The sequence below is a fragment of the Lepisosteus platostomus genome, chromosome 21 (assembly GCF_059453375.1).
Source record: "Lepisosteus platostomus isolate fLepPlt1 chromosome 21, fLepPlt1.hap1, whole genome shotgun sequence".
Lineage (NCBI taxonomy): Eukaryota > Metazoa > Chordata > Actinopteri > Semionotiformes > Lepisosteidae > Lepisosteus > Lepisosteus platostomus.
Window position 1 is genome coordinate 802,282 of NC_142631.1, and position 26,711 is coordinate 828,992.

A 26,711-nucleotide genomic window follows, 5' to 3' on the forward strand; every position below is an offset into this window, starting at 1 on the left:
GAATGTATTGTTTTGTACCAAGACTCGGTCAAAGAACTCTGCTGTTATATGGAAAGCAACTGAAGGCTTCAGTATAAATTCTGCTGTATCTGCCTCACAACTGCATACATTTCATTTAAGTGAAATTAATGAATTGGAAAGCCAAATTCTAGAGTGCACCAAACTTTTTATGAGACCAATACATTGGAAATCAACCTCGACAGAAAATGATAGAATTTGCATCCACAGTGATGAATTTCTGATACAAGGTTGATAAAAGCGGTTACTTCAGGGGCTGATGTCCCCACTATTTACAGACTTTAAGAGCAGAGAATGCCTTCTGCTGTTGGATGAGCACTGGTGTAATGCATATCCATTCCCATGCAGATAAACCATAGAGTTTCCCAGTTTAATTCTAAAGCAGACGGGATTTGCTGAGGAAAAGTTTGAGAAGGTTTTGTCAGTCGTCACTTATCTTGTCTTTGTCCATACAGAGACAGATATAGAGGAGTTGCTTGTATCCCTGTATAAGCTCGAGTAGCTGGTTCGAGACACAACAAAAGGGTGAACTTCCTGGCTCTGACGGCACGACTCCTGACGCGCGTCTTTCCGGACCCGATCAGGTCCCGTTTTGAGTTCCGCAAACACTTCAGAGGAACAAGAAAACCCGAATCTTGAAAAAGGCGGAGATCCCCCGCGATGGACTGGCTTTCCACCCAGAGTGTACCCTACCCTTCCAGCCACGGAGGGATGGCATCCCTTTTATCTCCTCTGGTGCCTGGCTGTACACTGTGTGACCTTCATGGCCAAATTAGTACACAGCGATCAGCTGGGCTCGATTAAAGGGCGCTGGTCTTCCCAAGCAGCACGAGTGGGAAGATCTGAGGTCAGTGCTTGATCACATGGGTCTGGGAACAGTTTCATTAACACCTGACCCGTTAATACTGCCCGCCAAGCCTTCAGCAGCGAGGTCAGCCGGCAGAAAGTGTGTTCATTCTCCATTTGCAGTCTCTTGGGACACTTGTCAGGGATGCCCACTTTCACCTCATTTTTTTTTTTTGCCTCGTCTTTGGAACCACTAGCTCAAGCTGTCTGTCAATCTCGTGTTCTGCCCCTATTTCGGTTAACAGTACTCCGCACTGCACATCGCATTATGCCAATGATATACTGTTATACGTAGACAATGTCTCCCACTCCCTGCCTCATCTGCTAACAATACCTGATGGTTTCGGCGCTCGATCAGGGTATAAAATTAATTGGACTGAGTTGGTATTGCAGCCGTCGACCGCAGCATGGAGAAAACAGGCTAACCCCCAGTGGGGCCAGTGGTCAAACTCTTCGGCTGCCCTGCAGATTTACTCTTCTGTACATTCCAGCACAGTAAACAACTTTAATAACACTTTTAGACGAGCAGACACTGACTCGAGCAGATGGACTCATTTTCGCAATTCTCTTCAAGCTCGTGTCTCCATAATAAAAATGAACGTGCTTCCCGGCTTCAGGATTTTCACTTCCAGGATTCCTCCACCTTCCCTGTCAGGGCGGTGGGAACAGACTGCATACTGATAATCACGTTACGTGTCGGGGGATGGAGGGGGGTTTAGAGAACCTGTATGGATCACTGTGCAGCCACTGAGCATCAGGATCAGCACCCGGTCAGTCTGGTCAGTCTCAGCCAGGCCTGGACAGAGGGGCGGGGGTGTACCAGGTCATGCCAGGCCTCAGGACGCCTGGCATGATCAGTTAGTTGAGAACAAATTCTTTTATAGGAGGAAGACCAATACAAGAGGCAGCAATCATGGCAGCAAAGAAGGTGCAGCAGGGAAACACAAGCACAATTCAGCAACGTCGCATGAAAGGAAAAAGTTGAGTCCAGGTGTCAGGCATAAAATAGATAATCAATCCACTCCCAATTCCCATTTAAAGATTGGTAAATTAAACGTTTTGATCCAGAATTGAACTAAACCAGTGATGCATTCATCCAGTATGCAGAGGACCAGGCGATCAAAGAGATCACAGTAACGAGTGAGACAGAGGGAAGCAATGATGAATCTTATCGTGCAATGGGAGAAGACAAAAGTGTCCTAAAACAGTGCAGTGTTGGTCCCGCTTTGTCTGTCCCCAGCTCTCTTTAAGGAACCAGCATCTGAAGAGCTTGGAGAAGCTGTTTAAATGGTCCAATTAACGAGCTGATTCAGGCCTTCATGGAGCCAGCTGGACTGGAAACTTGTAGACACACCAGTCCTCCTGCACAGATAATGGGGGATCCTTGGTCAAGTCACACTGGCCCTCCAGGAGAAGGGCTGCGGATCCCCCATTAGTTTTCCGCTACAAGCAGCTGTAACTATGTGGAATAAGGAGGCTTGGAATGCTGCCGATGTGGCTGAATTATTACAGCACTAGCAGAGCTGTCTGACTTTATTATAAAAGTGCTTTGGTCAAAACGTAAGAGTGAAGCACCACAGGCACTGCAGGAAGAGAGAAATGTGTTATTATTTTGTTCTTGTTTTATTTTTGGAACTTTTTAAAATATTAATAAAAACTGGCTCACAAAAAAAGATGGATGCGGTGCCCACAGCTGAAGAGATTTCAGAACTTGCACCGGCTCTTCTCAAGTCTACAGACAAAACTCTCAAGAGTGAGATCATCGTCCGAGAACAGCCCACCACTATTGAGAAACAAATCAACCTGCAAAAACTGGTTCATACAGAGCAGCGACCTCATAAAGGGATGAAAAAGACTAAACAAAGCCGAATAAGTCCCACAAAAAAAAAAGCGCATCCTTTCCCACAGCAGGAAGAATCAAACCTGCTGTGGATCAGGCGCGTCTGTAATGGGCGACGCAGAGTGATGACTGCCAAGTCTGGCCAGGGCCCTGGGCAGCACTCTGCCCTCTGGCAAGCAGAGCGAGAGATGTACTTCAGAAGACAGGTCTTTAAATTACGGTCTATCATAAAGAGCGACGGCTGCATTCCGTCAATGAGAGACCAAAGACACCTGAATTCTGTGGACTCCCGGCTCATCAGTCACCTTCTAAAACATGAGAGACAGACAGATTCATATTTCCACACCCCCGGACATAAAAAAGGCTGTCAAGATGGGAGAACGGAGAGCGAAATGCTCTGCACTCAGCTTCTGAACCCTGTGAGGCCGACGCGCCCTTCACTGACCCCTGACCCTTGACTCCTGACCCGAGCGTTCCTCTCGCAACCTTCCGCGGAGCTGCGCGGTAACTACCAGCGCGGCCAGGCACCCAGCCTGGAACTGCATGTTGACCGCAGCTTCCCAGCACCCCAGCTCCTGCACAGCTTTCCCAGCAGCTCGCTGGTCGCCCCAGCGCTGTCTTCCAATTTAACTTCATCAGCAAAGACTGAGCTGAAGATTGCAACTCGCTTCTACGAAGTGTCCTAAAAGGTGTTAAGCTATGAAATGTTTCGGCATTTGATGCAATTATCTGTAATTTGCGTATTTGCACGGGCAGTTAATTGATTAACCAAGCATCTTGTAAACCTCACACAACGCTATATTAATTTAAATGAGTGAATGTTAAAGAATTCCACCTTATTTCTTATTCCACAATAGCAATCTGCAAAACAGGAAAAAACCAAAAGCGTGTCTGAATGAAACTATTAGCCATCTTAAAATGAGTGTTGGGGTTTTCACCCTCATGGATTTCAAGCTGAATTTTTTCTACATTTGACTCAACTCCTTAAAAAAATCCTGGCTTCGCTGACGTTTAATCTTTCCCCTTTAAAAGTTGCACTTCAGAGAGCGATTCCTCCTGTTTTAGCAATTGGGAATCTGTGGTTTTGCCTAGCTGTGGGTTTTTCCAATAAATAAATGCCTGAAAAAGTCGATACTGTGAATAACTTTGTCTTTAACGGCTTATATTATACTTTTTTTGTTTACTTTAAGAACTGGCAGACCTAAATCTATGCCATACAAACACTTTTAAGTCAACAAAATATTTCCTTAAAAGCCAAACAAATGCACGCTTCTTTTCTGCTATCAGCTGAGATTACAAATGAGTTTCAGAGCCATTTATGACAGAATTTCAATAAACTGTATACTTGGCTTATGGAAAATAAATTGCTCCTTAACCAGGGAGAGCCCAGGGATAATGATTTTTGTCAGCAATGGTTAGAAAACCCAACACATTTTCCCACCAGATTAACACCGTGGACAGCTGCAAAGACTGACCACTTAAACATGCCTGGACAAATATTTACCAATGCCTCGGAAGAACGCGACCTGCGTTCGTTTTATTTGGATTCATAATAACGGGGGGAGAAAAAAACTCTTCGAAGAGCTGGCGAGAGAAGACAAGAAAGCAGATCTCACAGTTTCTCGGAAGGCTGTCTGGAGCCTGCTGGACAGCTCTGTAAGCGAAGCCGAGAGCAGCAGAGCGCCTGGCTCCATGTCCTACATTCTCGGCTAAATGTGGAACGCTCTGAAAATCACAGCTCCTACAGGGCTCAGACACCGGTCGCTGCGACTCCGCAAAGTTTCACACCAAACCGCAGGCGGCGACAGATCGGCGAAACCAAGAGGGCCGAGACGGATGAGACAAGATCACTTTACTGGCCGCAAACAATTTCTTGCAATAGGAAATGTGTCTTTCCGCACACCCCAACTTGCTCGCCACGAGACACACGGGCACACAGCGGCGGCCGCTGAGTGGAGCCCAGATGGACAAACGAAAGGAGCCAGCCGGCTGCCTGGAGCAAGGCCCGAACAGGCCCGGCACTCGAAGTCATCTTCCGGACGCAGGAGTTCCGACAGGTGGAAAGAGCTTCAGGAAAGTGGTCTTGTCTACTTTGGGAAAATACCGGAAGGGCGCCATTTTGTTCTGCTGGGTCTTCCCACCATATTAACGACCTCTCCCAAGCACGGCGTGCCTTTTTTTACCGACTGCCTCTGGAACTCTATTGCAGCCGAAGAGTGGACAGCCGAAGGCCACAGGCTGCAAGTTCTCAAACACCACGGCTGACCCAGAGCATTGGTAGAAAAGGCCAAAACCGGCCTGAAAACAGTTGCCTTTTAACTCTTCAATGTGCAAAGATGGTTTTAGAGGTATGGGGGAGGGAAAAAGCTTTTAATTGTAATATCTCAGAGAAAAAAGAAACAAAAAAAGAAAAATGGAGAAAAATGGTTTTCGAAAAACAGTTTTGATCTTAAATTCACATTTATTAAGATTGGTCGAAGCCCATTCCGGTCATGTCCAACGCCTGCTGGTTGCCCGTTTAAGAAAGGCACACTGGAGACTAAAATTGCCTTTCCTGGCTCTCACAATGATGCAGTTCCAGTTCATCAACTCTGCTGAGCCAGTACTGCTAGCATTACAATATCTTCTGTAAGCAGGGAGGGTGATTAAAAGTAGACCGATACTTCACATCATTAGGAGGATTGGTGATTGTGAAACCCACAAGCATGAAAAACTGCAAGAAACAAAATAAAACGTCCAACTCCGTCTGTCAAGAAAAACCTCCTCTATTATTTCTGCTCACTAAACTTTAAAAAAAAATCATGTTTCTCTTAAGCCGAATTATACACGTACCCATTCCTTAAGTGCATTTCAGGGTGTCCGAGACTATTTCTGTTCATGTTTGCATATGTATTTATGGATGTAAAACCATCCTAGAGCAAGCCATGAATTTTAATACAGCAAGCCCAAGTTGCACAGCCTGTGATCTCAGCATGCTTCACAGAGAAAGCGCTGCTGCAAGGTCCAATTTGTTTCTGCAGATCCTGCTAACTTGAAAGCGCACATCAAAAGCAGAAAGCAGGGGGGGACCAACACAGACACCTGTAATGCAGTTTTGACACAACCTGAATGACAGAGAAGACAGAGGTGCTGTCTAACCTGTCAAACCAGCAGGCCAGTGTCAGAAGTATAGTAAGGTAATTAATGCTGAACCATTAACGGGCTCAGGAACCAGAGACCAAAGTGAACCCATTGCATGAGCCCTAATGTGAAGGGTCACAGGATCAACACTCGGACTCAAGCGTTGCCAACTATCTAGCATAAGTCCCAGAAAACCCTTCTGTAGGTTTTACCATCAAAACACAAGCCCTCCATAGGCAGCTGTATCTGGCCATGATGGACACAGCTGTCCGACATGCGTGCCCGAGGAGGAGGAGCTGAGTTCTTCATCTGGCAACTATGAGCGTTTTTCCTCTTGTGCGGTTTTGCAACTGTTTATTTACAATTTGCTTAACAAACTGTCAGCGCTTCCTCTTCATAAATGATTCAGCTGCCTGATCTGGAAGGAGTACAAAGTGCTCCTCTCCATCCCTGCAGCCTGTGTAAACGCCATGGTTAAGTGGCTATAAACTCCCGTCTAGCCAAACACATCCCCGGCCAGCTCTCTCTCTCTCCGGGTCGAGTCCTGACCACATCTGTGCTCCCTCCAGCTCGGTCAGAAAGTGACTTGTTGCCCTCTCCCAGGAGTCACAGCAAAGAGCAGCAGTTTAGCAAGCCTGACTTACCTTCTGTCCCAGACACTGCACAACCATGTTAGGTTACAGGACCTTTTTCACTGCCAGTGCTTTAATTTAGCATTGTACTGCTGTGCACTGCTCTCAAGGTACTGTAGTGACTGGTATGGGCTCAGTGCTTGAGGCAGGAGCCGTGCACAGCGGTCAGGGAGGGGAGAGGCAGGAGCTGTGCCTACCTGGGCAGGTTGGGCCCTGGGGGGGCCGCAGTGGTGACTATTTGAGAGGTGGGCGTCGGCGGTTGAGAAGGTTCCTGTGTCCTCGGTACTCTACCCATTCGGTACCAGATTCCCATGTTGTTCAGCTCTCTACAAGACAAGCGGCACACAACCAATATTTAACCCTGAAAACACGGTCATTCTCCTGTCGCATGCCTCGGCTTAGTCATTATTTTGCTGAGCATTAGACAGTAAACAAAAAACCGAGACTTTAAACAAGGATTTAACAAGGTCGTGTACTTAAATGAACACTGTAAACCGAGAAGTGCTATGCAGATCTTACCTCGGGGCCATGGTCAGTTAGCCTGTGTTGTCACAGACAGTGGATTGTGTCCGGTTATAGCAGAAGACGCATGTTTTAGTTATTTAACTCTATAAAGCACATAAAAAAAACAGAATCTAACCGAGATCACCAAGGGTGCTGTCATTGGCCATAATGTGGCTGTCGCAGGTGCCCCAGGCTGCACAGGGAACCAGCTCTCCCAGCCAACCTGCGTGGCTGTCGGCAGGTTTCTGCTCTGGAGCCTGGAGACGAGCAGGCTGCCCGCTGCCCAGTCAGTCCTAATCAAAGCCTGACTGAAGCAGGAGGGTACAACAAGGAGAACGCTGGAACCTATTCAGAGTCACCGCACCAGGGCTCGGCATCCAAAGAGAAAACCTAAAACCTCCACATGATTATCTCCACCTGGACACCACGGAACACAGCAGTTCAGCTGCATGCCTTGATTACCGGGCACGGTGACTCGTGAGTTTTCTTGCATTCCCTTGGCGAGCAGAACATGTGGTCAGCTCGACCCTCAACTACCACACATTAAGCAGGCAAACTACTCACCCTATAAATGTATACTGCGGGGGAGCCTGTTTAGATTTCCCAAGAATTCGGATGTCACAGATAGCGGCTTCGGTCGAGTCCCGAGGAATGAACTTTATACACAGCCTCCTTTTCCGGAAAGCCTGCTCCTCTGTGGACAAAACGAGCAATGAGTCAGCGGCCCATCTCTTGACTCTGATCCACCTTCCAGGTGAAAGCCCGGATTCCTCTGTGAGCGTCTCTGGAGCTCTGATCACCCAGCCAGCTCTTGCAAGCGGACTGGCCTTGCTCGTCTGAACAAAAACTATGTGAACACAATAGCGGTTGTAAACACGAACACACTGCAGCTTCAAAGAAGTAACCCAAATGCACAAGCATAGCTATTTATTTCCTATCAGCCACAAGGTTGCATTGATTTTATCTCTTGTACAACTATACAGGTTTTGCATTATTAGTAACAAATCATATTTAATATATTACAGAAATGAATATTAATTGGCTCTTCCCATTCCCCAGCCCTTGGAGACAGGTATAAATATAAACTCCGTGTATATATATATACACACACACACACACCATATCTTTCATTACATACTGAGACTGATACAACCAGCATTACTTTCTATCTTGGTAATGAAAACTCAAAGGATTTAAGCACTGAGCTGTAGAGGCAGAGACAGGATACAGTAAAAGAGAGAACTCGGAAAGCGCTGATCCAGTTGGGAACGCGTGAATCATTAATATTAGATAACCGCTATCTACTCATACTCATCCAAAATAAATACATAAATAAATAAATCCAACATAACGAAAGGCATCACTCATGCTCAGATAAACAATGACTCATGATTCCCTCCTTGCTCCCTCCAGGGAAAAATATGTTTATTTTATCCCAAAAGATTCTCATAAATTAGCCGAATTCGTGCTATAAAATATTCAGCATCTCAAGCAAAGCTGTCTTCAGGGAATAAGCACCATTTTGTCTGAGGTAGTCAAAACAGAACAAAATGAAATAAATAAAAAGGCTCGTGATGTTACATTTCTAGGAATATGCTTGCTTACGTGTATCCACCGTCTCCTGAATAGGAATGAAGCCCACTGGCAGGGTGTCTTTTATATCAATCAGCTTCATGTCGACCAGCACATTACCTAAATGGCTCTTAAAAAAGGAAAAAATAGCATGTCAGCAAGAACCCAGGGCTTTCTGCAATGGTTTAGGGACTCCCCTCAAAAACTCAAGAACGCTGAAAATGTCTCCTATGGGTTCGCCATCTTTCAGAAGGTAGAAAACGCGTCTTGTACAATCTTGGTGAAAATCTTTGACAGACACGGAGCCACTGGGGCACCGACTGGGGTTAACTGCCTTACACCTGACAAAGCAGGGGGCAGTCAGGCTAGATCTTCTATAGAGTCTGCAGACAAACACGGGCCCTTCAGTTACCGGGAAGACGTTCAGGGACACTCACAAGCGAAAAGAAGATACGGTGGTGGTCTATCGTGGTTGTGGTATAAGCGTACGATGCAGGGCATGGTTCTGGATTTTAGACGGACACGTCGGCGATAGCCCTCTTGTCCCAGCTCGTTCAGACTGGCAGAAATCCCACACGGAGCAGGAGGAAAAGCACCGCCAGGCTGCCGGATGGTCCGGAAGAGCCTTCCGTACGGCACCTCCTGGGCCCCCGGCATCGCCCAACGACTCAGGCTTTGTTCTCGTCTCAAACAGTCTACCTACCTGCTTTTTATTCATTAGGGTTTCGTTTCTGCAATAATAAATTGCAATAATCCGCAGCATTCTGCAAGGAAGCGAAACAACTTAGCCATGACATGACGAGTTCGGAGCTCTGGATTCCGCTGTGTGTGTTATGTGGCAGTCATTACCATTAAAACCATTTTTTATTCATAGTTTTTATTCAGACTTAAGGCGGAATACGGATGAATGTTATTACTATGCATGAAACCATTTTTTTAAGCAACACAAGAAGAAAGATTTCTCCCATCAGGACCTGACAAAGGGCCATCTACCTCCAACCTAGAGTATGATAAATCACAAACTGTTTTCTTCCTACCACATAATTCAGTGGCTAATTTTGCAGAATCTGTTTTTGTCATAGATAATTACAGCAGGAGCAATATTGACTGGCAGACAAAATAGCTTTTGTTGATGGTACTGTCATGTTTTATTTGTATCAAAGTCCTTAAACTGGTATGGACGCTCATTTTAAAATGATACAGAGACACAAGAGAAATGGCAATTGTGTGATACATACTAAAACTCTGCAGCTCAGATCGACCTCTCTCGGCACGCCGCACTTAAGTGTTTTCAAGGATGAGAAGATTTAGCAGCACATCAAGCTCTCAACACTCATTATTCAATGACTCCACACCTCCACCACATTCCCTATAAATACAAGAACTTCAATTTTGTAACAATTCGAAACCCAGATATCATTTTGACGAAACCGCTTAAAAAAATTTCAATCCATTTTGCCACTAACATTGCTGACTCTCAAGCGCAGGTAGGTATTGTTTCCTTTCCTCTACAAAACAACCAACGACCAGATTCAATGAAAACTCCCCCCACAACAACAGGGCAGGTATAGGCCAACAGGAAGCTGTCAGGAGGTGCTGCATTTGGAATTTGGGATTGGAGATTTGCAGTAAGCGCCAGAGTTTTAATTCAGGCCTAATAAGGGAGAACAGAAAAAAATGCAAAAGCATAATTTTGCATTTTTCCAATGAACCAGGTTGGCATAAAGCCATCAGATCTTCTGAAAGACTTGAGTACTGAACACTCAGAGAGGAGGACAGTCGCCACAGGATTGTGTCTTCGATGCACAAGCTCTGCCAAGCACAGACCCTCCCCATTGTGTTGGCCAGGTGTCATGTCTATCCCAACAATCCAACTTCAGTTAGGAGGAATCTGATTCCCTATAACAGCAACAGGGCTGTGACGTGCCACAATCCAGGAAAGAGGGTCACAGTTTAAGGAGGATTTGCAGCGACTGAATTTATCCTAACTGGAGGAGGATTCCAAGGGGAAAAGAAGTGAGAACTACGGATTATGCTGCAATGTGGAACATGGAAAGCCAGCTTCATAAGTAAAGGACACTGGGCTTTTCCGAGATGGGACAGGTGACAGGGCCATGTGCAGCACTGTGCCAGAGCCCGTCACACACGAGGCACTGGGGAGAAAAAACTTTTAAGGTGGAGCTCAACTTGCAACACATCGTATTATATTATTCGGAGAGTTGTTCTACAGTTCAGAGAGGAGAGGGTTTAACAATTCTACATCAGAAAAAAGGCTGAGTTGCAATGTTAAGCTCTAGGCTAAAGGGCATTCCGATGATCCTCTGGTATTTTAATTTGCTTGTATCGTCTTAGTCATCGTGCACTAAATCTGACCTTGGTTTTTCCTAAAAGGCGCTGAACGAAGTTATGGCCCCACAGCCCCCGCAGAGAAAAGGCATGTTCCTTGAAGGGTTAAAATGTGCCAAGATTTCCACCAGCTTGCAGCTTTTCCAGCTTTACAATGAGGGATGTATGCTAATGACTGAAGAGCCCCAGTGTGAAAGCAGGTCCAGATGTCCCCTGTAACGCTGACACCGTGTGATAAAATGAATTTAAAGTTCTAACATGTCTGTCATGCTCATTAGCCCAAGGGGCTCATTTTCGCCCTCTGCACAGCACTTCCCTGGAACGATCAGCAAACCGAGATGTAATCTTAAAATAACATCATGCTTCCTGCCATCCGGAGCCCCACCCCCACTGGAAGAGCGAGGGAGCAGAGGAAAACGAAGACCCCGGAGAGGAGGGGTCGACTCTTAATCGATAATTACAGCTTGGACGGAGTCGAAGTTCGGAACAAGCGATTTCCCCATATGATGAGGATGTCTTGTACATTACTGCAGACCAAAGAGTGAAAAGGGAATCAGGGCTGTTCCATCTCCTGCCAATCATACAGACCTCTGAGCTGCTGTTCAGGAACTGTTGGGGTTTCATGTTTTGGCATGCACCACACACACGGCCCCAGAAGCACTCCGATTACTGCCCACACACAAGACTCCCAGCACAATGAGAACAAAAGACACTCTGTCCCGCACGTCGGGTTACACGTTTGAAGTGTCGTTTCTGATAACGCGGGACTTTAATGTTCAAAGTTCTCTTTTTTTGCCCCCCCACCCCCGAGTCGGACAGAATCTTTGAAGAAACGCTGGGAGGGGTCCGAACAGTCTACAGGGCGCAGGTTTAGAATGGAAAAGACCAAAAGAAGAAACAGTTTGTTGATTTTGTTTTCCCCCCATGAATAACCACAATGGCAACCCACTGGGGAAAACTATACGTGTGTGAGCCGGACAATGGCTCTGGTTTATCCATGCGCGTGTGAGCCGGACAATGGCTCCGGTTTACCCATGCCCAGGAAGACCAGCGTGGCAGCCACAGAACCCGGTGCACTCAACCCATCTCATGAGAAGCCTGCGGTTTCCAAACCGGACTGCCAGGCTTCAGAGCGCCCTGCTGCCCGGGCCTGTGGACACACCCAGGCCCCGCGTCCGCCGCGAGACCAGGCCTGCCCGCCCCACAAGAGACCGAGCCCTGCGCTCAAAGCTTCCAAGCAGACGCGCGGTGGTACTTACGTTTTCTTTGGAGAACGCTCTCGTGAAACAGAGATACCGTGTGACCTTGGATTTGAATAAGCCGTCCTTCCACAGGTCGGCATCTAAGCCATCTGTTGTTTGTGAAATCTGTGAAAAACAAGGAGGAAAGTGCATGTGTGAGGTGGGATAAAAGTTAATGTATGTGCAGTGTGTGTGTGTGCGCTTTCTTCCTTGCATATTTTACTTAATTAACGCTTGCCTGGGCTCTCACAGCATCTCATTAGTTCCCTGCACCAGGTACGAGAGAGCTCCAACTCCAAAAAGGGAGCTAAAAATATCGTCTCGGGAGACTACGGTGATTAAAGACAGCCTGACAAAGATCTGGTCTAACGAGGAGAGTGAAACTTTTTTTTTGCAAATGCTCCATGAAAGGGTGATGGGACTCGCCGAGGTGGGAGGGGGTGGGGGGGAGCATCCTGGTTGAATAAAAAAACAAGAACGGCAGCAAACAAAGCTGTTCATTAGCGTGTTCGTTAAGGTTTTGCACTGTTTGATGTATTCCTACCCCAATGGCACGTGAAATTTTACATGCATTAAGGAAAAAAAAAAATACTGACGTTGCTATTCTCCTGCATCAGCCATAGGTGTTAAAATGGCAGGCATCCTGAAAAACATGTACAAACATATCCGAGTTCTGATGCGGGGGGCGGAAGGGTGATACTGTGATCAGCACGAAGGGTTTTTCATCAAATGTTAAATGAGACATTCCAAGTGAAACGCAAATTATTTCCTTTATCTGAAAAACAGTTTCTTCAACTGCTGGCTTAATTCTTATGGAAAGAACCTAGCATAAAAAAAGAGCTTAGACGTGGCTCTTTTGACAACAATAAGGAAAAAGACCAAACCTTCTACACTTAAAAATAATACTGACGAACTATGGTTTGGCCTGGCACAACAGCTGTGAGCATGACAAGATCTGCTGGGCGCAGGGCCTGCTGCAGTGCTTCCATGACCACTTATTCAGTGCTGTCAAGCAAACAGCCAGAGCCCACATTCTAGACAGACACTATACAGCAGCAGGTTGACAAAATTAGGCAGTAGATCAGGTTTTTCTGGCAGTTCAGCGGTCTGCCCAGAGCCACACACTGCTCTGATGCTGGACTGCTAATCCAGAGCCACACACCGGTCTCTGCGCCGGCGCTGGACAGCTAATCCAGAGCCACAACCCATACTGGTCATAGAGAGAGAGGGGATGCGAGGACAGTGCACCAGTACTCAAGCAAGCAGTACCCACTCTCATTCACAGATGCACAACTGCGCCCACAGCTCTTTACAAGACACGGCTTCGGGAGAGCAGTCGCACAAACTTCACAGCCGGCCGAGACCCTTCAGCTCACACACTGAAGCTCTGCTTTGGTGTTAAAAAGTTCAGCAGCCTTTTAGAGAAAAACACAGAATATTTTCAGTATTGAAGGCAGCAGCTTCTAGAAGAACACATTTTAGCTGACAAAAAAGGATGTAGAGCGGAAACAAATGTTGATTAAATTATCATCAAAACGCTGTCATGGGAAACAAGAGATCTATTTTAATTATTCGCTCCCGAACCTTTGGGAGGAAAGAGAAGCTGCATGCTGCAAGACTCCTGCCCGGAACAGTCCGGCTGACAATAATGATGAATGGCCTGAAAAAACCCTTCATGATTAGGTGAGGTGAACAAGTTTAGGAAAATCATGCAAACCGGGGAGAGCAGACACCTCCAATCCTCAGAACAGTCCCTGGAGGAGCCATCCATCAACCCCCCTGCTTTCTTACAAGACAAACAGTCCTGGGCACTTTTTCCAGGTCAGTAGACACCACAACCTGTCAAAGCAAACAAAGGGATTGTTCTCCGAGAAGCAAAGTCAAGCCGGGGATTAATAAGGGCAGCGCGCGCGCACTCCGGACGGGAGCAATACCCCAGCGCTCCTGCTGCCGGACAGGCGGGCCGGCTGGGCGATGCGCCATGAATGAAACATGGGGGCCGCGGGCAGGGTGCGCCGGGAGAGGGCAGCAGCGCGCGCGGGTGCACGGGCTGCCTGCGCGGCACAATCAACTCCTGTTTGCACCATTCCCGGGGAAGGAATAATCCCAGTATATCATTCTGGTTTAGGCTGCTTAATTTAGGCATTCATTTCTGTTTAACACAGTTCATTGAAGGCTTAAAAGAAAAAGAAACAGCTGAAAGGAAATCAACGATCTAATGGGAAGGAGGGGATTAGTGTGAAAGCTCTCTCCCAGTGGTGCCGGCAGACAGACACTCCATTGCTGCCCCCCGATCGCGGCCGTGGAGCAACAGGCCTTGAGGAAGAAGCCATTCGGACAACAGGGTTAATCCAGAAGTGACCTGGGCGACGAGCACCACACTCCGCAGACCGGGGAGCCCTGCCTCCCGCACAAGGAAAAGGGGAGCCCTGCCGCCCCCCCGATGAGAAAGTCTTATCGAAGGTCTGTAAACAGCACCGCCAAGCAGGAACGGTGGAATGGGGAAAAGTTACAAGCAGGAAGTTCCACGCGGCACCAGATTAAAAACCAAGTGCCATTTCTCCTCCTGGTGTAAGTGTGACTGATGCGCACTGTCTCGGCATGCTTGTAAGTGTTTGATGTTGGGCGAGAACAGTAGCTTAAGAACAGCAGAGAATCCCAGCGGAGCTGTTTGATGTGCTGGGCTCTTTGTGTAGGAGCAGCTTCCTGCATTAAGAACCGCTACTGCAAGAAAAGGAAGGCAAAGGAGTTAATCGCTCTCATCTTCATGCCGGATTAAAGGGGGATCTATGAACATCATAATCAAACTGTGGCTGCCGACAAACTCCACAGCAACGGAGCACAACTTTGAATGATCCGGACGGGATAATTAATCACGGGTGGACAGAAGGAGTCCCCTTTAAGCCACGAGAAGTCTGACCTCTACACCTTTGAAGAGCAGGAAAGAAAAAAACAAACAGCGAAAGGATCAAAGTGCTGCAATAAACTGGAGCGGCAGGAAATGAAAAAGCGCCCCACTCCGAGAGGAGCTGGGCTTGTCACAGACTTGTGACCCAATCCAATCCAGACGGGCCCACCCACACAAGCCGTCCCCGAGATCCAAACCCGTATTCAAATAAAAGAGACAGTTTAACAACCCGGAAATGAAAAAAGAAACACGCACATAAAAACAATCTTTGGCTAAACACAGAATAAAAAGCAATTAAATTGTTGTTTTTTTTCCCCTTAACTCTCTCAAAGGACGCAGATCTGTTTTTCATCAAAAGGGTTTCTCAGAGCCAGTGTTTTGCTACATCTGTTTGTTTTCTGAATGCCCCCAAATGTTTTTCAAACAGCTTGGTCTTCTTCAGAACGCCAGCCCTGACACAATTCCGTTTTAGAAACCGCCGTCTGACACCAACTACGCCAGTCCCTTCTGTGTGATTAACACGTTCCCAATGTAGCCAAGTCCTTCAATTAGAGAGCATTTTTCTTGCAATTGGTAATCTTATTAGACACAGCACGCACGATGTCAGGATTTGTCTCCTACTCTGTAGAATTTCATTTATTTCTGTACTCTAATTCCTGCACTCTCATTTACTCCGAACGCACCCTCAAGCGCGAGAGCAAGACGAAGATGAACTCGTAAGAATATTTAAAACATTTTAAGCCAGTGACACAATAACAGAAGATAAGAGCAGGGGAGCTCAATGGCCAGGCCAGCTGCGAAGGAGCACAGGGATGTTCATCTCATGCTGAAGAGTAAAAGTGGGCTGTGGGGACTGCATATCAATATCAAATCCGAAGGGCAGTCTTGCTGTAGATATTATTTTCGGCCTGGGCAGAAACGGTAAGCAGAAACATGATCATCTGTGGCTAATATAATTAAAAATGCTACATCTATAAATTAGTTCTGGTGCTGTTTCACTTCTTAAGGACTAAAACAAATCGAAAACCCACAAAATATTACACACGTTTATCTGGTGTTATTGACTTTTCGACATTACTCGAAGTCCACTACAGAAAGCACACGGGTGCACCTACACTGCCCCATTTAAACGGGTGGTACACAAGTTTTTTCCAAGGACAACCCTCCCGACAAAGTGCATCAGGCTATTTTCCACCAGGGATTCAGACACTTAACCTCTCAAAGGACTGACCAGCTCTCCCAAAACCAGGGTGCATTATGGGGAATTCCACGCACTGAAGTTGCCGTTTCCAACACGTTAGGCCTTGCAAACGTCCTGACCTGCCAACGTCCTGATGTACAGGACCCACACCCTGTCTCGGAGGTGGCCAGCCCTATCCAGCTGCCTGCAACACTGCACCGGCTCTCAGGGCTGCGTTCTGATCCCCTGCGGTTCGAACCCGCACCGTCGGCGACCACTTCAGGCATCGCTTGCGATATCCATCAAGGATCGAACCTGCAAAGGGATTCTTTCCGAGACGGTCGCCAAGACCCATGACTCGGGCGGCGTCGTCTCGGCCTGGAACGGCGGGAGACAGCCTTGGGAGGCCGCGACGCGCGCGGCGGAGGCTGCCGGCATGCGCGGGAGACCCTGGGAGCGCGTCTCCGAGTCGCGCTGGAGGACACTGGGACTCGGGAGCATGGCCGCGATGGCGACACAGCCGGGGCCCCCTCCACCGTTCTCCCAGCACCGACAGGTCCGCCCTACCTCCTTCGCACTTGTCCCGCAGCCGAAATCCGGCTGGCAGGGACCCCAGGTGTGCGGAAAGAAAGAGGCCAGAGAGAGCGGGGGGGACGGAGACATGGATAGAGAGGGAGAAAGAGCTAAGAGCCCATCCCACGCCGTGTGCTATTTTCTGTTTGTTTTGCACCTTGTTAAACCCACAGCCAACTCCGAGCATCACAGCCTCCTGTTCCCAGGGGCCGTCGGAGCAGCTGCCCTACTTTTCCCCGCAGTTAATTGCAGGAACTTGTTGACGCCCCGTGCAACAGGGCGCTTCTTGTTCCTGACGGGGAAACTAAATTGTTGAGAAGCAGCTGGAGCCCAAGCGCCAAGCATCATGGGTAATCGCCACACAGTTTGGTAAGTAATTAGCCCCGGGTGAAGCTGGCAGTCTATCACAATCAATCAGAGGGCTCCGCAAATCCTCCTTAATGGGAATTAAAAAACAAATCTTTAACTCAGAAGCAGGACGTATTGACTGACAGAAAACAAACCTCCGTGCAGTAATTCTGTTCATCGTCGCACTCGTGTTGTCTGAGGGCTACAGTGTCCGAGACATCAGTTTCTAAAGCGTTTTGGGTTTTTTTTGACGTGGAAGAACTGGGAAGTCCGGCATGCGAGAAGATTTTCACTTCCTACTATTTAAAACATTTGCAGCTAAAAGAAGAACAAGAAGAGCTGCCTGATTATTTGTACGAGTTTCCCTTCTAAAACGCAGGGTGCCTATCGCATCCACAAAAGGGTTTTTTGGGGGGATTTGGCAGAATCCGTTACTTGGCGAGCAAGCCTTCTGATCTTTTAAACGTACCTGTTTTGTCGACAAACCTGGTCAGAATTTCAGGCCCCCCCGTGAGATTTTCTCCGTCCCCGGCCCCAGATACAGATCTTCTCATTTCGCACTGAGCAAGAGAAACAAGAGAAGGAGCAGGACTCACGACGTCATAGCCCGTAGGAGCGCGGTTCCGGGACGCCACCACTCCCACGCCGGTGATCGGGTCCAGGGGCAGCTCGGGCAGGGCGTCGGACAGGTCTCGCACCTCGGGCATCTCGGAGGGGCTCTGGAACACAGGGGGGACGGTCAGCGCCAGGCGGCCACAGCGCTGGGAATGGGCTCCAAGGGCACCGGAGGGCACCACTGCCAATCTGCGCTGGACCTCCAGATATACAGGGCACCAACCAGGCACTTCTCATGGGAATAGGAAAGGTTAGTACAGCTGGAAAATAACTGCGCAGCGAGAAGAAAGCAAACCGCGAAAAGCCGAGAAGAAAGAAATGATACAAATACTGGGATCCAACCAGCTATGCAGGAAAAAAATGGCAAAACGCTTCCATTTTAATTGGCAAGAGACAGAAAGGGATCTAAATTGTGTTACATTACTTTAAGAGAAAAATCAAACTGCCCTAGTTTCCCCCCCCCCCTCCCTTTTTTTAATCCTTAGAATTTCAAAAGAGAATTTTTTTCCCCTCCTTATAATTATACTCTTGCTATCCCAGATCCCACTGGCTTTAAAACGCGCCATTGAAAGTCGAACAAAAACCTCATTTTTAATTGTTTTTAATATGTTGGAATTAATTATTTCTTATTGTTAAAGTTTTACAAAGGAGGCTTTGATGGCTCTTGAATAGCTCCAATTTAAGATAATATCTCGCGAACAGCGAGCACCACAATCCCTTCTCCACAAAGAGAGCAGCAGCTGGAGAACAAAATCTTCAGAAACTGGCTGCAGTCCACAGCCAAACCGATGCACTCTCTCCAAAAACAAAATCCACGCACACCGATTCCAAGAAAACTGCCCGGGCAATTAAAATATCCTCATCTGCCACCGAGCCGCGGCCCCACGGACAAGTCAGATCCCGAGTCTGGCCCAGATTTCTGGGGCACCATCTCTGCTTGGGGGAATCCCAGGAAAGCGCGAGGGGGTGTTTTTCCATGATGCACCTGCTGCCGTGTTTTTGCAGTCGCGAGGGGAATGCACCCCACGCCCCAGGAGCCGGGCCTAGCCGGGAAACCAGATCCGATGCCTTCCTCTCATCCGTTAGCCTTTGGAAAGGCTACATCTGGGCCGCCAGGAATGGAAGAAGATGCTGTCAAAATCAAGTATGGACGTGCAGTGCAGTGTTGCGCTGGGTACTGCCAGCAAGAAATTACACCGCGTCTCGGAGGTGGCCAGCCCAATCCATCTGCCTACAATACCTCACCAATTCTTAGGGCTTCATTCCCATCATTTGTGCAAACACATTGGGTTGCTAGATCTATCCAAAGCAGTACCTTGACTGCACACTGCATTAAAAGAGGGCTGATCTATGAAACCTGCTGAACTGCATCTCGCCACCAGACCGGGGCTCTCCACTCATGACTGCGCAGACGGACACCCACTGTAGCGGCTGACCTTCTAGAAATGTATTCAAATTCTCCACGATCCGTTTTTTCCACCTGAACCAGTTCGAAAGCAGGTATAAACAATGCAGTGCTTCCCCTCCGACTCAAGAAGCACATTGCAGCGAGAACATTCCCACCAGAATCACAGAACTGGGCTGGAGAATGAAGTTTTAGGAGCGCAGCTCAAAATGAAGCCTTCCAGTTCCCTTGAGCCCATGGGCTCTGGCTGTGTTTCACTGTTGGCCCAGACGAGGTCCGTCGGCTTGCCCGCGCTGTTGTAAACCTGTCAATGTGGGACCTTCCTTCCCCCAGGAACGTCCCTGATCGCTCTTGTCCGCACCAGCTCCAGAGCTGCCACTGCCTCTCTGTGACGTGGTGACCAGAACTGCGCCCGGTATCCTACACGAAGCAACGTCCAATTCTAACACAGCATCCCTTGATCTAAATTCTACTTTTAACTGCGCATTATCACATTCTCTTTGCTTTTTACCTGCTTTCCCACAGCGACATATTAGACATAAATAATGCATCAACGTAAACACCTACCGTTTTTTTCCTGCGTCTTCTTCACGCCTTTCATCTTCTATTTATAGTTTTAGTACCTGCATGTACCACTCTGCACTTACAAAGTGTGCAGTAAATGTTATCTGCAAGTTTAAATATATATTGTTAAATTTCCTCTGCTGCTTCAACAATGATTGCTAATTCTCCTTCTTAGGTAGCATTTTTTAGATCGGTTGACTAACTATACAAGACTCTACATCGCTGATATAAGCGAGGAAGAGTAGGAACCCTGATACAGATCCCTGTGGTATTCTACTTATAACTAACTCACCCTCCTGGAGCATTCAAACCTCATCTCTACCGCTCAACCAGTTTACAATCCAAATACAAAACACCACTCTGAATGTCTACCACCTGCAACCTGAGAAACCCAATATACAGTATTATATCATACACTCAGAGCAGCAGCATGGAGTACTGATGAGGGCTCTGGACTTGGCTGGATCTTAGAGTAGGAAGACTGGAGTTGTAACCCTGTGTGGAGCACAGATGTGGTATCCCGTAGCGTCATACTCGTATCGCCATTACCATCACTTGACATGTTGTGGAAGACTTTTTTAGAATTTCGTGGTTCAGTTTTGTCACTCTCTTTCATGGATGGACGCTACATTAGTAATTTTCTGGTCAGTGGGTATTACCCACGCCTTGGCCCACAGCTGGGAGAGCTTTGCTAACGATCTGTGAAAAAACATCTTGTTTCCTTCAGTACGATGGGTAGAGAGACTGCATTCGTTAAGCAACGCTGGGCGAGAACAGCTAACCTGTTCGTGCTGCTTAGGGCGAGACAGGTTTTGGTTTTTGCTTCACTCAGAAAAATCGAACAAAAAAGCAAATAACTGACAAAACATGATGAGCTATTTATAACCCAGGAAGAGAGCCGAACGGTCCTGTTGTCTGGCAGCTGCTGTGTCCTGTGCATCGGTACAGAAAAGTCCAAACTTACTTTTGCTTTACAGTCAAGAACATATATGTGATCACAAGAGCTGTATCTGTGTGTGATTCCATGCGTGCTTTTGATCACACCAAAACAAAACGATACTTTGTGTTGAAGCCGGTGATTTTGAGTGATCACTCGTTTTGGGGCAAGTGCACTTTAAGGAAATTTCAGTGTGTAAAACATGTCAGCATTTGGTTGCGTACCACATGAGGGAGTCACTGCACGATGTCTGGGACCCACAGAGCTCACCAAACTCTTCGTGCAATCATCTGAGGTGCTCTCCTACAGCCACTCCGAATTCTTGCCTATATTTGAGGGGTTGTGATTTCAGTCCAATAATCCTTTTCCGGACAGATAACCATCATGTGAACAAGTTACTATATCCACTGTGAGACACTCCGGTTTTGTATGTGCGGGTTTCCTGTAAACTGACATGTTGGTCTTAAAATTAAACTGCAGTACATAATAGCAACTGCATTACTTAAGTTTCCTTAGTTTAAAAAAAGATTTTAAAACTACTGACTGTTTCAGCTCTTGTAGGCTCTTGTGCTGGTGCTGTGATTGATATGTCAAAGGTTACAGATGTAGTGTTGACGTCAGTGATAATCACAATAATAAAATGTGCACTGTAAAACACAGACTGTAAAAGCAGACTGGTAACCCATGGGAAAGCATGGAATTCTTGGAGTCTGGACCCTTATAGGAAGATAACATGCCCAGCAGTAAGAAAATCCAAACCACTTAGGCACAACAACTGTTCATCAGTTCATCTACATACTTTATATGATACGATAACACTTTGTCTGATTTCTCAGAAATTTGCTTTGCATCTAAGCAGCTATGTTTTAGACACACTTTCAACAAAATGTATTTACAGTACAAGTGAACACTACATAAAAGACATCAGCCCCTACAATCACTAGGCACCACTCCTACAGGAATCCACAGAGCTCACCACAAGCTGTGAGTGTACTGGCCCACAGTCAGCCCGAGCCCCTGTAATCACACTTTATCCCTTCATTGTACACAGATGTATATACTGTACACACTGTCATACTTAACACAAACACACTGTATCCTGCCACCATTTTAAATTACCCATCTTTAAAAAAACTAAATTGTAGGGCAATACTTCATGGCTAATAAAGCACATTATTAGGTGAATAAGTGTTTAATTCAGCCCCCCTGTATCAAAGCAGATTGACAGTCGGCTGCCTGACAATGCAACTAAAAAAAGTATTACACCCCTAAAAATGGAAAGCACCCTATTGCAGCAAGTCCACTTCCAAAACACAGGTCCAATTCATTGCTTCTATCTCGGAAGAGGAACTTCTCTTTGAATCCATATAACATTAAGAAACCTGAAGCTGAACATCTAAAAGGACCTTAAAAAGCAGGCCTACAGGCTTCAGTTGAATGCGCTCTAACTGCAGAGACGCAAAGGCACACAGGCCTACATGTACACCCTTTCAAGAAAAGGATGCAGCACAAGGTTCTCTTCATTTCATAGCAATAGCATATTCAAGTCTATCCAAACAAGCCACCGACAGCTACAGTTTTCAAACAGCAGTACTTCAAAAGACATGGGGCCCTGCATTAACAAATGACAGGCAAGCCCAGTACAAATGTGTGGCAATCCTATATTTGCTGAGAAATCCACTAAATGGAACCTATTTTTTTCCATGCCTGTCTGAAGTACATCTAGTTTAATGTATGCAGTCCTGGTAAGAAAATTAGTGACTTCGCAGAGCTTTCCTCTGTGTATTATTAAATTAGGTTTAAAGTATTTTTGCAGAGTAAATGACACAGTTATTGCATTCAATCTCAATGTTTACTGAATTTATTGTAATTAGATTTATTGAATTTAGAGGATTTACTGTGGCAGGAATTCTCTGTTTAGAAAAGTTAGCTGGAAGAGTTATTAAAGAAACCAAGGACTACAAATTAGCTTACAGGAAGAGAGTGTTTTTTTCATTTATTCTCCTCCTAATCAATCTGACTTTACCCGAATGCGATATGCAGTTCTGTTGCAAACCGGCTTTCATTGAAAAATGCATGTTCAGATGTGCAATCCGAGGACTCAGTGCCGATGATAAACTCGCCTTACAAACTTTACTCTGAACACTCAGTCATTTAAAATGATTTACCAGATAAAAATACTGAATACCTACACAGAATATGGACTACACAGTCAGTAACACCAAGACACAAGTCCTCCAGTTTGGAAACTTCCAGTCCTTGCAAGGACGTCTGACAATGCATGCATGTCCACCTCAAATACATACAAAGACCTGATAAATCCACAGTCTTGATGTGCAATGTGCTAAAAATGCTAACGTTAACAGTTTCGCAATGACACAGTATTGTACCGAGGAACTTCTAAGGAACTCTAAAAACCTGACTTGCCTTGTCGCATTTTGGCATAAATGTCAAGCGAATCCACGAACTGGAAGATAACCTGTCCAGCAGTAAGAAAATCCCAACAAATAAGGCACAACGACTGTTTATCAGTTCATCTACTTACTTTATAGGATATGATAACATAAGAAAGACAGGACACAAACGACAGAGAGGAGGCCCCTTATTCGGCTGATCTCGCTCGTACGACTGTTAGTAGTGAACGGATTCTCCAATAACGTGGTTGGGCATCTTATTCCAGATGTCCACAGCCACTGATTTCAAGACGCGTCTTCTGTTCCCAGTCTTAAACATGCACAGCCATTCAGCCTACGGTCCGGTTACTGAACAAAGAATACCTTTCATCACACAGCAGATTTTTGTAAATGGGCTGCCTGGGTTCACTACTGACTCCAGCGGGAATTTAGAACTGAAAGCAGGAAAGCAGTTCCTTACACAAAGAATGGTGGGTGACTGGAACCTGCTAACCCACTGGATTGAAGCCGACTCTCCAGTATCCTTCCTGAAGCAACTGGACTAAATTTGGGGATTGACAAGCCAATGAACAACACAACAAGCAGGCCAAGGACCAGATGAGCACATCTGCTACACAGTGCCACATCCCTGTGGCAAGAGTGTCTCTCCTACACAGTTCAGCAAGAGGTGGTGCCAATCCTGGTCATCATTAAAAGCCCAGAGCAATTTGTCCTTTAATTTACATGAAAATCAACCCTGAATGGGTCAAATCTCAAAAATGGATCAAAAGCACAATCCTGTGGTTTCTTACTGCTGCTTGCTTAGGTTCAAGACCAATCCGGATGAAACTGTTCAGCACCTGACGGAGTTACGCTGGCACTGCTTTGAATGGATGGCAAGACCTTTTATTTGAAGGAGACAAACGCTCTTGACCTGTCAGAAGAAATGAGGAGCAGACAATGCCGTGGAAAAAGGTGCCTTCTGCGTCATTTGTGTTAAGAAATGAGCATTAAATGCCATCAACATTAAAATCCAAAGCCCACCCCAAACACCTGGAGTTCGGTCAAGGAAAAACACGTGCAAAACTCAATATGTGAAACAATAAGTTTCAGTAAATGTTTCATACACTATATATTCAAGAAGATAAAAAGAGCTAATAAGCTGTACTGACAAAAACGTGTCATGAATTGTGTTTTTTTTTCCCATTTAATGTTAAACACTCTTGTATTTCTTAACACACAATATAAGGAATTGTCCCAACAACGATTTCCAACACATAAAACAGGCTGTGTTCTGCGTGTTTAGTTAGTAGGTTAACCGTATCATTTACATTTAACCACACTGCCTCAAAATTTCAATGAGTGACCCAACTAACTGCAGGGTAAACAAACCATAAAAATAATGAATGGGCGAAATCTTTGCAACTTATTATTATAAGAGTGAACACTTCTGACTTCTAGTTATCAAACTTTTTTTTTTGTTTCACAGCAACATTTAGAAGAACATGTAGGATAATTTAATTTATCCTAGTAGGACTCGTGGTCTACATTGTCTCTAGAAACATGGATTTAACACAGACGACTTAAGGGGATGAATAATTCGCACCCCCTCATTCGTCTTTAAAACTTGAAATAAAAGCTTTATCCTACATTATTACAAAGGAGACCGCTAGATGTATAACTCTTATATCTTTTATTTCTTATTTTAGAAGTTAAAGCCGTTTTCCCCATGCAGATCCTAAATACTGTAACTAGTCGATACAATTAAGACCGTTCCTTGCGAATACAACACAAAAAGAATAATATAACACTGTCAACGTAATATATAACTACTACAATACTCTTTTAACATCCCATAAAAGGCAAGAAAAAAGGCAGCCCCGATCAAATCTTGTAAAATAGAGAATCGTGAACTACGGGCATCGGACCGGGGTTCATGTAGGATTTAGTAAACCTTTCAACAATATAAGAAAGGCCCCCCCGCTGGCCTACTGAAAACAAATATTTTAAAAGACGAGTTGATCTCGGATTCATGTTAGTTTTAAGTCTTCTTTACATTTTCCCAACTTAACTGTTAATCGCGGCACCTCGTCCCTCGTCCTTCTCAGACAAAAGCAGCTTTTCATTGCCAGAGGAGCTGTGAGACAGAAGAAGCCTCGGACTCGCCTACAGGCCGCAACGAAGAGAGGTAACGGGGAGGGCGGCTTGCAGGGAAAAGCCAACCCCCGCTAGAGGAGGATAGAAGCAGGGAGGCAGCAGCAGCAGGAAAAGCAGTTACTCATCGTCAGTTTCTTACCCCGTGAAGTCAACAATTTAATCTCACAAGAACAAGCTCTGATTTTTTTTTTTTTTACTGATTCTTCGTTTTTCCTCTTCTCCCTCCTTCCCCGACTCACGGCCGCAGATCCTTCATCCCTTCCGGGATTGTTAATCCCGACTTTTGTTTCTTTTTAGAAATCATTAACAATTAAAGAGGCTCCTATCGAAACAGCTGATATTTAGGAGTTACTGAGAGAGACCCCTGCTTTGCAGACGCGGAACTACTGCCTTTTCCCTCCCGAACATGAATCAAAAGAAAAAGATTATCAGTCACATTTCTGCAGCTCGGACCGGTGAAAAATATTAAAACGTGAATGGGACCTCAGAAATTATATCTGAAGGTGAACAACAAAAATAATCTTAATAATAATATACACATCCATTTTTTGTGTTCAGTTATTACTAATACATAAATTAAGAGTGTACATTACATATTCAGAATACACACCTTATGTTTTAATAAAATAATTGTTATCCTGTCATGCTTGTCATAGATTGTTATTTATAGATATAAATGAGACATTCAAATAAAATTACCCACCCACAAATGCCATTAAAAAGCACCTTTATTAATGGATTATACAATTGACAGAATACACCTTCTCCAATGCAGTCGACACACAAATGCTGATTTTAAGGTCTGTGTGACCTGTAGATTTTCTTGTTTTTCAAGAGGTCTGTCGTGTTTACTTCACACAATATAACACTTGAACAGTGACGGACAGGCCGACAGACACAATGTGTCAGTCTGCAGTCCTAATGAGCCTCAAGTTCCAGTGAGTGACAAACAGAGACACAGCTAGTGAGGTGACATCACTTCACCTCCACATCGGCAGCATCACAATAAGGGGAGTGATGTTTTGAGAGCATCTTTGCACCATGGGTACACCCTGCAATTCTAGTGCAAGTCATTGTTTGCAAGCATACGCCAGTTAGAGCTATCTGACCACTACACAACTGAAGTGCACTGCAATCCAGACTTCAGGGTGATGGGAATGAGACATTGCTTTAGTGAAGTGCAGGACAGGTTTATCCCAAAGAAATGGATTTGACTGACTTACACAAGGCCTCAAACTAGGTTTCTGGACAGCCTGGGCATTTTCTGTTTGTTCCTACTGAGCTGCCAACTGCCTAATTGAGCTCCAGGAATTTTTCAGCATGGATATATATAAATATGACACTTCTTTCCAAACTCAAAAGGATGCTACATAGGTCTAAAACCTCAAGACAGGCAGATCACATGCCAACTATTTTTAAACGCATGATAAATATTTCCATTAAAAAAAAACTTTTTTTTTTAGCCATTAAGTGAATTGAGACCTTAATTACACCACTCTCTCCAAAAAGGAC

General features: G+C 45.8%; 1 protein-coding gene across 3 annotated transcripts in view; it reads right to left on the minus strand.

Moving 5' to 3' along the window:
• The window catches only part of LOC148643801 (multivesicular body subunit 12B-like), a 56,907-nt gene extending 31,275 nt beyond the window's left edge, over window positions 1-25,632 (minus strand). For 2 of the 3 annotated variants that reach the window (XM_088615480.1, XM_088615482.1), the window contains exons 1-6: window positions 25,115-25,331; window positions 17,725-17,847; window positions 12,138-12,245; window positions 8,566-8,662; window positions 7,525-7,654; window positions 6,654-6,782 (exon numbers count right to left, since the gene is read on the minus strand). In XM_088615480.1, the coding sequence (XP_088471606.1) occupies window positions 6,654-6,782; window positions 7,525-7,654; window positions 8,566-8,662; window positions 12,138-12,245; window positions 17,725-17,847; window positions 25,115-25,168 (641 nt within the window). In that variant the 5' untranslated portion in view covers window positions 25,169-25,331. The other variant, XM_088615481.1, reaches the window with a different exon arrangement.
• Between the last annotated feature and the right edge of the window lie 1,079 nt (window positions 25,633-26,711).